At 49.1% G+C, this 12486-nt stretch overlaps 1 protein-coding gene across 4 annotated transcripts in view; it reads right to left on the bottom strand.

Annotated features, from left to right (window-relative positions):
* Positions 1-12486, bottom strand: part of tbxas1 (thromboxane A synthase 1 (platelet)) — a 142993-nt gene that overhangs the window by 99325 nt on the left and 31182 nt on the right. For 3 of the 4 annotated variants that reach the window (XR_008810359.1, XM_056281469.1, XM_056281470.1), the window contains one exon: positions 2127-2220. The exons of the other annotated variant lie outside the window; for it this stretch is intronic. Coding sequence is in view for 2 of the 3 variants with exons in the window: in XM_056281469.1 (XP_056137444.1) it covers positions 2127-2220 (94 nt within the window). In the remaining variant the exon portion in view is untranslated. The remainder of the gene's footprint in view (positions 1-2126; positions 2221-12486) is intronic. 4 annotated transcript variants of the gene reach the window in all.

Below are 12486 nucleotides of genomic sequence, written 5' to 3'. Positions count from 1 at the left end.
TATGTCCCTGTGGCGAAACTGCTCACTGTCAGGTGACAAGAAGCAGCTGGTGACTCCACATGTATCGGAGGAGACAGACACAATTGGCCGTGTCTGCAGGTGGGAACCCGGATGTGGGTATGTGTCCTGGTCGCTGCAATAGCGCCTTCTCTGGTCGGTTGGGGCGCCTGTTTGGGGCGTGATCCTTCCATGTGCTACGTCCCCCTGGTGAAACTCCTCACTGTCAGGTGAAAAGAAGCGGCTGGCGACTCCACACGTATCAGAGGAGCCATGTGGTAGTCTGCAGCCCTCCCCGGATCGGCAGAGGGGGTGGAGCAGCGACCGGGACGGCTCGGAAGAGTGGGGTAGTTGGTCGGGTACAATTGGGGAGAAAAAAAGGGGGGGAAATCCCCCCCCCTAGGAAAAAAGATAAAGAAAGAGGCACAGCATCAGCAGGACAAAAACTTTCTGATAATGCATTTGGCTGTTGGAGTGTGTGCCTCTCGAAAGTGGGTCAGCCAGATTCTGCGAGAGCGGCACAGCATTAAGGAAGGCACACCCCACCCTCATCCCCATCCCAGCCTTGAGCACATAAATTCAAATACGCACACACACGTGTGCATGCATGCACACACACACACACCCCTCTATGACAAGACAGAAGTCATCCCCCATTTTGCCCTAGTGGGTCGTATCATTAAAGGCCTAACCCCTCTTCAGGCCCAAATGCTGCAGAATCATTACGCAAGGCTAGACAGCATGAATACTTAACCACAGCCGGCAGCCCTCCCCCAGACTCAGTGAGAGCGACTGCAGCTCAACTAACACTCCTCAAGGAGAGACACTGACACCGCAAGCTGAGAGGAAGAGTCCAGGCTGTTTAGATACAGACCACAGGGATTAAAGAGACAGGGGGAACCTGAGCATATAACAAAGATGACGGGAGAGAACTGGAGAGTGGGAGAGGAAAGGAGAGAGGAAAGGAGGCAAGAGGTGAAAGACAGTGACAGACAGACAGATATAAAGACAGATAAACGGAGGGATAACAGACGGCTGGATGCATGGGCAGGCAGACAGACTTGCAAATAGAAACAGTCATTGAGAGGCAGAGGGCGAGGGGGGGAAAGTCATGGCTGTCATAACCAGCCCAGCTAACAGTCTGCAGGGAGAGCGACAGGAGGTTCGGCCCACCTTCGCTGGCCCTGGGAGGAGAAATCGATTCGTGACTCTCATCGTGATCTGGCCTGCAGAGACTCAGCCACATGCCATCGCACCCCGCGGGGGAGGAATATACCGCCTAATTATACAGGGATGATGGGCTTAGTTTTATATGGAAGCAGACACCAGGAGCAATTGTCCCTCCCAACTAAAGGACTCCTTAAAAAAATTTTAACTTCCAATTTTTCAAATCTTCACCGGCGAAAACGCCGTTGGTGTTTTCCGTGCAAGTCGGGCACATTTGGTGGAGTCCAAACGATAAACCTGATCCTTTCTGTAAAGCAGAATCGAGAGAGCGCGTCTCTGCGGCTGAGGCAGAATCGAGGCCGAGACGAAATAAAACATTATTAATTCAGGGATATTAAACACGCCCACTCTCCTTTCCCCGGTTTTACATATTCATCATAAAACTAATGCAATTATCAATACGGTTAATCTATTTGGCGGTCACATGGTATGGAAAGTCATTACTTGTGAGCCTTCTTTAATGAACAAATCTAATGAAGTGCAGTAATACGGCGAAAGCAGACTTTCCTCTCACCTTGGGGGGGGGGGGAGTTGTGTGTTTAACTCCGGGGCTAAAGTGGTTTTGACACGGATGGATGCTTCGAAAAGACAAAAGAAGCGAGAGACGGGGGGGGGGGGGGGATGACATGCATTGGATGGAAAATCCACAGCGGATGGTTGAGATTATAGCCGAGGAATGTTAAACCTTCACTCCAAAAAAAAAAAAACCCCACCCATTCCTTAACCGTCTGATCTTTTATGGAGTCTTGAAATAACACTTGGAATTCTTTCAGTGCAGTGGGAGAATTTTTCAATTTTCCTTTTTTTTTTTTTAAATAAAATTAACAATTTCAGATCGGCCATCAGACTGAGTGACTTGTGGCAGCAAACATTCTTGCGGTCCTTCGTTCTGACGTTTTTACCTGGCGAAACATGAATAAGTTGCCAAAGAAGGGCAATGGCTTGGGATGTTTGATTCCACATCTCGATAGGACCGCAAAGGGGCAGACTGAATACCTAGGAGAGAGAGAGAGAATAGAAATAGAAGGAGGAACAAAAGTGAATGAAAGCCAATAATAAAGCAAAAGCATTCCAACCAAGATAACTGCATCTAATACAGCCAAAGCAGAGCCTGGCATAAACACACGCCATCGTGACACTTGAAGGATTTATTTGCTCTGGTGAAGGTAAAAATCTCCTCCAGACTCCTTAAACCCTTGACATGTATTATTCATATATGTTGCCAGAGTTTCTGCTGACATGGAAGTCCTTGCACGAGTTGGGAGGACTCCTGAATAGGGGGAACTTGGGTTGGGGGAGCGGGGGGGGCTTTGCGGGATATGTCGACTCTCTATTCGGTTGTGTAATGTGCCTCGTCCATCTGGTGTCTGTTCTGTGTAGGTTGCTTAAGAATTCCACAGAGAGAGGCTTCGGTGGTGCATCGCAGCAGGGATGGATGTCCTGACCGATGAAAGGCCAATTACTGGATGGGCCGCCTCCCTGTGTGCTGCTGCCTGAAGGCTGCAGGGCTGCGAGGAAGAGCATGGGGGTGCCGTTTACAGACAGCAAATAAAGCTGTTTGACTAAACACACCGAGAGAGAGAGAGAGAGAGAGAGAGGAGAGCGACAAGCATGCATGCATATGTGCACATGGACAACACACACAGAAAATACACAAAAATACACATACAGAGGGGTTGGGGAGATTTCTCTTCTCACAGCCAACTCACAATAGCGCACGCGACTTAGCGGCTGCGGAATCCGTCCGCAAAGTTGTGTGAGACAGTCAGTCAATCGACATTAGACTACAGTACCGAATCATCTCCGACGACACGAGCAAACCCCCCCCCCCCAACACCACCACCTCCACCACCCAGCCCTCTCCGTTTCTAAAATAGCTTTTACCGTCACCAACATCTACTCCATTCCCTAATCTCTTCAAGGAGATCCATTACCATATTAATAACGAGATGTGAACCGGTCATAGATTAATACCCGGCAATAAAGCAGCCTGCCAGGCATTCACACTGAGTCATTTTAATGACAGTGTGGTAATTATAACTGTATGTGTCAGATGTGACAGACAAGCCGTTTGCACGCGCAAGCGCGCACGCACACACACACGCACACATCCCACTGTCTTTTGTCTCTCCCATCATCTTAAATATGCGGCTGTAGACGGCTGCTTGCCTGCAGATGACAAACAGACGGGTTTACAAACCTTTCACTTGGCTTTCAGAAAAATATGGGCAAGCGTATCAAAGAGCCAATTATGAGGGCTGACCATGCTGATGATGGCCGCGAGGAGGGTGATGGTAAAGCTATTGGTAGCAATTACCTCTGTTCAGTATTTCCAGCCCCCCCTTTTTTCTCCCCAGTTGTATCCGGCCAATTACCCCACTCTTCTGAGCCGTCCCGGTCGCTGCTCCACCCCCTCTGCTGATCCGAGGAGGGCTGCAGACTACCACATGCCTCCTCTGATACATGTGGAGTCACCAGCCGCTTCTTTTCACCTGACAGTGAGGAGTTTCACCAGGGGGAAGTAGCGCGTGGGAGGATCATGCCATTTCCCGCAGTTCCCCTTCCCGCCAAATAGGCGGCCCAACCGACCAGAGGAGGCGCTAGTGCAGTGACCAGGACACATACCCACATCTGGCTTCCCACCCACAGACACGGCAAATTGTGTCTGTAGGGACGCCCGACCAAGCCGTAGGTAACACAGGGATTCAAACGGGCCATCTCCGTGTTGGTAGGCAACGGCATAGGCCGCCACGCCTCACAGACGGGGCCCTCTGTTCAGTATCTCGTAGCTTTACCCCCCCCCCCCCGCGCATTAGCCCCTCATTGCACCCAACTGGATTTGCAGCACTGCTTCTCTAACATACTGCAGAGGCCACTGTAAATACTAAAAACACAACAGCAGACAGCACCGACACATTTATATTCCCTAAACTGATAACGTAACATATTAAAACTGTTTATTTTCTTCTCCGCATCCCCATCCCCGGTTCGCTTACGCCATTTACAAATAACCCAAAAACCTGTGGGAAATAATGACCAGAATGGCTTGCATCAACACAAAACACGACTTCACTCCTTAATGCAAACAAGAGGGTGGGTTTGATTTGTGCGTTAACATTACACAGAGCTCGGGAGGGGAGAAAAACCCAGCAGGAATGCTTATTGAATTATTAAAATGTAAGAACCCCAGATATAATGCGACGTGCAGTTTATTGTTGCCCTGTGCCTGACACTAAGCTGCTATTGTATAGACTGTAGACTGAAGCTCCGAGTGACACAGCGGTTGGTTTCTAATATGAATGTAAGCTATGCAGCCTGGGTTCAAATTGATGGTTGTTCCTTGTGTTCCCTTGGCAGAGACGGCTGTGGGTGTGTGTGTGTGGGGGGGGGGGTCTGTCTTTGTAAGAGAGATGGAGAGCTGTGAGAAAAAGAGAAAAGATAAAAAGGGGGCAATAGGGGATCTTTGTTTCGATGTTGGAAAAAGCAGCCACGTGCTGTTTCTCGACGTGCGTTTGAGGAAATTAACAAAACGCGAGGCTGTACAAACGTCTCTAGTCAGAAAACAGGCACGGTTTTGTGCGAGACGTTCGAGCATCGTTCTGCAAATGCCGAGACAAACGAGCAGAAGCTATGAACTGTGGTAGTGTTTCGTGTGTATAACAGCAGAGGAACCCTGAGAAGTGGCGGTGCAAAGTTACGTTTGCAGCGGCCTCACCCAGTAGCGTCCATGCAGTGTCTTTGTCCACGTCTGTATTTAAGTTTGTGTTTTCGTTTGATGGCTGGGAGAGCTGTTGCTGGATCAGCTGGGAGAGCTTGGTCTGCGGTGTCCAGTGGGCCCAAGGACCACGGCTCTGCCCAGAGCTAAACCCAAAGAGGAAACACTGAGGGCAGTCTGACAGGAGGCGGAAACGGGGCAGGCTAAGCTAACTGCTAGCCAATGCAGACCGGCAGTTCCGACAACATCCGAGGGCGGTCTGGCGGCAGCCTCACCTGGCGTTGACTGTGTTTTTGGTGTCGTCGTGTGGAGGTTTGTTGAGGGTGTCTGGCTGGAAGAGCTGGCGTTGGATCGGCTGGGGGAGCATGGTCTGCTGCGTCTGGTGGGCCCAGGGACCACGGCCCTGCCCGGAGCTCTGCCCGAAGAGAAAACACCCAGGGCAGTCTAACAGAATGCGAAAGCAGGGCAGGCTAAGCTAACTGCTAGCCCATGCAGACCGGCAGTTCCGACAGTCATCCTGGCTAGATTTCGCTCTCTTGGACACTGATTTTTTTTTTCTTGTTTAGTTTGGATATATGTGTTCTTGTAGTTCGGATGTGTTATTGTTTTTGTGTTGCACTGCTGTGGGCTGGGGGAAACGATATTTCGATGAAATGACAAATAAATGTTCCTGATTCCTGAAGTCAGGTTGTAGCACTGGCGTGTAGTTTGGGTGTTGGCTGGAGGCGGAGAGCCCAGAGAGGCGATGCCGTATCAGCTGCACACCTGCTGATGGGGTTGGCAATCAGACATAGCCGAGTTCAAACAGTGATCAGCCCACTATATACGTTATCTCCCTGCTGTGAGGCGGGGGTCCCGAAATATGCTGGGCACTGCATCCGTGTCAAAAGGAGCGAAACGTCTGTTGGTTCGATTTAGAGCAACTGTGATGAAGGGGCCCGTGAACGGTTAAGGCAAGCTGTTGTGCTGGAGTCCATAAAACAGGTGCGTTCAGCACAATTCAGCATCAACATCCGTCAGAAGTCCCCCACATGCGCACCCCTGTTGGTCACGGGTTGAGTGTGAATGACGGCTGATGATGCCAAAGAGAGTGAGGGAGATGAGAAATTCAGAAAATAAGGGGGAAGAACACTGAAAGTTTAAGATGGTGGTTAAAAAAAAAAAGGGAAAAGACGGGGGCATCCGGGTAGTGTAGCGGTCTATTTCATTGCCTATCAACATGGGGATCACTGGTTCGAATCCCTGTGTTACCTCCGGCTTGGTCAGGCGTACCTACAGACACAATTGGCCGTTTCTGCGGGTGGGAAGCCGGATGTGGGTGTGTGTACTGGCCGCTGCACTAGCACTTCCTCTGGTCAGTCGGGGCGCCTGTTTGGGGAGGGGGGACTGGTGGGAATAGTGTGATCCTCCCATGTGCCATGTCCTCCTGGTGAAACTCCTCACTGTCAGGTGAAAAGAAGCGGCTGGCGACTCCACATGTATTGGAGGAGGCATGTGGTAGTCTGCAGCCCTCCCTGGGTCAGCAGTGGGGGGGTGGAGCAACAACCGGGACGGCTCGGAAAAGTGGGGTAATTGGCCGGGTACAATTTGGGAGAAAAGGGGGGAAACCCCCCCAAAAAAGGAAAAGAAATAGTTCATATGTAACATCAAATTAAGCCAATAACAAGATTAAAAAAGTAGAAGGAAAATAAATATTTGATAAAGGCCTCTGGCAAGGGATCTACCAAGGACAATGGGCTAACTCACCGATAGCATCACGCCTGCAGGAGTACTAAGTCACTGATGCTACACCCTTACAGAAATGTCAGGCACACAAGACATTGTTAGTGCTCCCTGATGATCATTTACTACGTCACCGCATTAAACTTGAGTGCATGCATGTGTGCAGGAATGTGTGTGTGTGTGTGTGTGTGTGTGTGCGCGCGCGCGCGTGCCCACACGGTCATTTAATTTTGAGTGTCTTCTTTAACGCAGGATGACTACCGCTTAGTGTCTTCTTCTTCTTCGTCTTATTGGTCCATTTGGTTGAGTGGAGGAAGGCCACAGAGCAGCACGCACAGGGGGCCTAGCTCTGTGTGCACGCACATGTGTGCAAATTAATGGGTAAATGTGCATGTCTGCATAACAGGGTGCCAGCATGCATGCATGTACAAACGTGTATTTTCCTGTGTGTGCATACTGCATACATGTAAATACCATAATTCATACGTGTGCATGTGTAGTGTGTGCATGCAATTTGTCTATATGTTTTCTGTACATGCGTGTGTGTGTGTGTGTGTGTGTGTGTGTGTGTGTGTGTGTGTGTGTATCTACTGTATCCCAGCCCATCTGTATGTCTTTATGGAGGGGAGTAATTGAGTGGTGGAGGACAGGGCCTAGCACCATAGGGAGCCAGCTGGAGTTATTGAGGGATGAGCAGTCTGCCTCTGGGAGCCAGCCTCTCTCGCTCCTCTCTGCTAAGACGAAACAGGGCAACCAGGGTGGGGCGGGGGGGTGGGCTGTATGTGGTGTGTGTGTGTGTGTATGTATGTGTGTTGTGTGTGTAATGTGGACTCTCTTGCACGAGAGAGAGGGGGGGGGGCATGAGCAGCAAAGTGCTCCTGGAGACGCGTGAGGGGAGGGAAGGGGAGGCAAGACAGCGGGGTGGGCGGGATGGAGGGAGGAATGAGTAGCGAGGCTCTATGGAGCTGCATCCACTTTACTTGCACAATATATTCGGAGTGGAACGGGGTGTGGGGCTTGTGTGTGTGTGTGTGTGTGTGTGTGTGTTTGGGGGGGGGGGGGTTGGGTAAAGAAGGTTGAGAGGAAAGTTGTTGTGGGTTGATGGGGGGGGGCGATAAGAGGGAAAGCTTATGAGAGGTATAATGTCAAAGAGTTGAATAGCAGAGAGAAAAGGATACGTGGTTGACAAGCCAGAAAAGGGAAAGGTGAGATTCAGAGCATGGTGGCATAAATCCGGCACCAAGACTAAGGAGAACGCGACTGAGAAGAGCTTGTGGAGAGGGGGAGGGGGAGAGAGAGAGGGAGAGAGAGAGAGAGCGAGAGAGAGGGGAAGTAAAATATTGTCATATGATGTGTGGAGGTTGGTGGTGTGACATCCACAGCTTGTCTACAGACGTCATCTCAAAACACACACACACACACACACACACACAGACACACACACACAGACACACAGGTAACATCATTGCCACCTCAGCTGATAAATGAAGTGTTACAAAGCTCTAGTGATGCATGGGAACAACCACAACTAGGTTAAAAAAAAAAAGGAAAAAAAAAAGATCAGCATCCTGAGGACATCACTCCACATGACCTCATACTGGATGAGTCTGCGAACAAAATCCTTTCATTGCACTTAAGTGTAAAAATAAAGAGAGGGTAATGGAGTTGGGCGTCATAATATTTCCTTACAAAATGTTGATTTCTGATTCTCTGTGTGTTCCCATCCAAATTACGGTGTGTGTGTGTGTGTGTGTGTGTGTGTGGGTGGGTGGGTGGTTGGTGGAGAAGTGATGATGGGTCATTTCTTGGTCAGGGGCTGAAGCTTCATCCAGAGGCTGCATCTGGCAGCAGGCTCCTTTTATCAGAGCTGTCTGGGAGCAGCTTGCAGGGTCTCAATCAAGCGCAACTTAAGTATGGACAGACCATTTACTGGCAAGGCTGAGCCACATCCACGAGAAGACCCTTAACCCGTTTATGACCCGTGGTTTGATTCCAGGCAGCAGTACTTTCTGTATTAAAATCACCAGCCAGCTAGTAAGCCAGCCAGATAGCCAGATAGCCAGATAGATAACCCCCCTGTTACACATGCAGCCCAACCCGTAAATCTTAAGCAATTTTCCGTCCCGGGGTCATGTGTGAATGCCAGCCAGAGTTGATACGCTGCAAAAGTCATACTGGCGGGCTTGGCGACCCAAGGCCTGCGTAACATTTCTGGAAATGTTCTGGAATGACAACAGTTTGAACAAAAGCTGTGCAAGACCGCTGGGTCAAACACGCAAAGGGTTACGCCAACCTTACATGAGACACTTTAATGTGCGAGCCAATCACAGGGGATCCACTCCAGTCGTGCTTGCAGCAAGCGTCTGTCTGCAACAGCAGATCTGTTTGTAAACCAGTAAAAGTCAGAATGATAGTTGGACATGTCTGGAGACTGAACGGCCCTAGAAACAACAGAGCTACCCTCTGTGCAGAGGATCAGATCAACAGGCAGCAAGAGGAACAGACAGACAGACACACAGGCAGACAAAGAGAGAGACAGACTGACAGACAGACAGGCAGACAGATAGAGAGACAGACAGGACAGACAGACCGACAGACAGACAAGACAGACAGACAGACAGACAGACAGACAGACAGACAGACAGACAGACAGACAGACAGACACAGATAGACAGACAGAGAGAGACAGACAGACAAATATTTTAAATAACCTTTCCTGAGCACCTAATTAATGATGGACATGTTGATAAAGTAATGAACCTTGCCTTTAAAAGAAAACAGCATCCAACAACTAAACCTCTGACACATCAACAACAGCAACCAGGGCAAAATGCACATAACACACACACACACACACACACACACACACACACACACACACACACACACACAGATGAAATAGCTCACTAAATCCATTTCTATCCAAACACAATCTGCAATTTCATTCTCTCAATATAATAAAACAGAAAAGACCATCACTTACAGATGCAGAAAAGAGGGTGCAAGGCCCAAAAAAAGGCAATATGGGCTACCGTTTGTTTCATGACTGAAATCCTTCTGGATCAAGACAAGCGAGCCAGAAAATACTCTGTAAATGACAGTCTGTATCAAATAGAGTTTTATTGTTGTCATATGTTTTATATCTAAGCCACTCACATAAGGCCAGTTTGAGGTGCTAGGTAATTATGCTCAGTTTACTTTAATTTGCTGCAGATTCATTCTGCGAAAAATCGGGCTTGATGACTGACAGGTAGGCAAGCTGTGAGCAATTCCACACACAATATTACCAGCCCACATGCAATCACAGGCTTTAATAATGCTAGCAGTCAGCACGGGCCTTGTGCTGTTCTCTTCTGCTACGCTCGGCTGCAGGGAGTGATGTGTGGCAATGTGAAAACACACACACACACACACACACACACACACACACACACACACACACACACACACACACACACATGGAAGTGTTTGGCACTTATGAACACCGCGGAGGGGCCGAAATCTCCCTTGTTCACTAATGATGTCTCCGCAACTTAATATCAACTGAAACTCTTAAGACCCTGGAAATGGATGTAGGGCAGGATGGGATGAAAGAGGCAAATCGGTCCATAAATCACATTCCTGAAAAGTTGCCTGGTGCACGGACGCTTTTGTCGGACTTGCAGGCGTGTGAGTGTAAACATCAGATAGGTGCGGAGATAATATAATTGTTCTATGATACACGTGACGCCCCAGCAGATTATCCACGTCAAAGTTTATTGCTTTCTTATTGTTAAGTGTCTCATAAAAACGGCGTCGATATGCGGCCATTGACTCGTGCATGGCTGGGTAGGCTCCCTAGATGGAGACGCATGGACACACAAGCTAAAGCGAGGGATGCACACACACATACACACCAACACATGCACAGAGCTGAGAAGCGAGTGTGGAGGGCCAGTCGTATGGCGCAGAGGACGCCAGCATGAGATCTGTCTACCTGAGACCCACTCACCCCCCTGCTGAAACATAAGGCAGGGGAAAAGAATGGATGCGTCCAGATGGCAGGTTGGAGAGAGAAACACGGGCTAGAGAAAGAAGGGATTGAAGGATGGAGAGTCATGGTGGTGGTGTGGTGGCGATGGGGGGGGGGGGGGGGGGGCATGCTGCTGTGTTCGAGACCGTGCTGACTGTGACACACAAGTAGACAGCTGCAGCATCATGAATATGCTTGTATATGCATGAAAGTGTGCACACTGAGAAGCACTGTATGTGTGTTCTGCTGAGGGCCTATGCAAATATGAGGAGGGTCGAGCAGGTTTGGATATAGATTTAATTCCAAAATGTAATTCGATGCAAGGCAACCCTACATGATTCAACACAACACAACACAACACAAAACATTACTGGAGAGAGCACAATGTCAGTTTTGGTAATGCAAGAATCACAAACCAAGAGAACCAGGCCTCATCCAGATTGGCTTACTCTGACGGGGGGGGGGGGGGACTCTTCTTTACACACATTCATCTTATTTACAATGTAAGTTAGTGGGGGGGGGTGACCTTATTGCTGATATGCTTTAGGAAACTAAGCCTGGATCAGCTTAGGCCTGCCCAGCTTGGCCCTGCCAGTCAATATGAAGCCAAGAGGTTTTTGATCCAAAAGCAGCTCACCCAGAAAAACCCTCCATCGCTCCCAATTCCTTTCATCTCAACCTACTGGGGGACGACGGAGAAGCTCAGCTATTATTCAACTGCCAGCCAAGCATGAATATTAATTGTTTCATTGTTTCATCCGCCGAGCAAAGACCAGTCTCTTTACTGTAAAAGGCTAGATGCTTTTCATTACCTTCGTTACCACTTGTGTGTGTACCACTTGTGTGTGATGTATATTTGTGTGTGTGTGTGTGTGTGTGTGTGTGTGTGTGTGTGTGTGTGTGTGTGTATGTATACCAGGTTTTTCTATCAAAATGGGTACCAAATGTCTCCATTTTGATAGAAAACCATCCTTGCCGCAGTTGTGAATGCCTACAGCAGGCCGGGTCCATCAGTCAACACCACCAAGACTGAGGATTTATGCCTATGGAGGTCCGGTCCAGCCCACCCAACCACTATGCCCGTCTTCACTATAGAATACCAACCAGTCTCAGTGGCTCCATCGTTCAAACACCTAGGCAGCATCCTTTCTGAGGGCTGCAACACTTATCACGAAACTCATAACAGAATCAAGCAAGCCTCTGTTGCCTTCGGCAAACGCCAACATAAGGTCTTCCAAAACAAACACCTCCACACCAAAATTGCCATTTACAAAGCCATGTGCATCACAACTCTCCTATACAAAGCCTGGATCACATACAGCCGCCACCTAAGGTTGCTGGAGCTGTTCCACATAAGGTGTCTGCAGCGACTCATGGGGATCACGTGGCGTGATTGTGTTCCTCATCCTGAGATTCTTGCTAGGACAAAACTGCAAAAGCATAGAAGCCACAGCCACTGAACACAAACTGCACTGGCTTGGGCATGTCATCAAGATGCCTGAAGAACGCCTGCCACATCCTGTATGGACAGCTTCATCTGGGCCGCTGGTCCGCAGGTGGTCAGAAGAAGCAATATAAAGACCAGCTAAAAACATCGCTGAAGACGTGTTGTATTGACCCCTTGAGACTGGAGCATGCTGCCTACAACCATTCCAACTGGCGGGAGATCTGCCACAAAGGTATAGAACAGCTGGAAATTGAGAGGAATGAGAAAAAACAACAGAAAAGACCAAGGAGACACACAACCATGCCTGCCTCCACTAACTCAGACTTCATATGCCCAACGTGCAATAAAACTTGTGGATCAAGAATT

The sequence above is a fragment of the Lampris incognitus genome, chromosome 6, assembly GCF_029633865.1.
Source record: "Lampris incognitus isolate fLamInc1 chromosome 6, fLamInc1.hap2, whole genome shotgun sequence".
Lineage (NCBI taxonomy): Eukaryota > Metazoa > Chordata > Actinopteri > Lampriformes > Lampridae > Lampris > Lampris incognitus.
The sequence above is the reverse complement of the archived record's forward strand: the minus strand, read 5'-3'. Positions and strand labels throughout refer to the sequence as shown.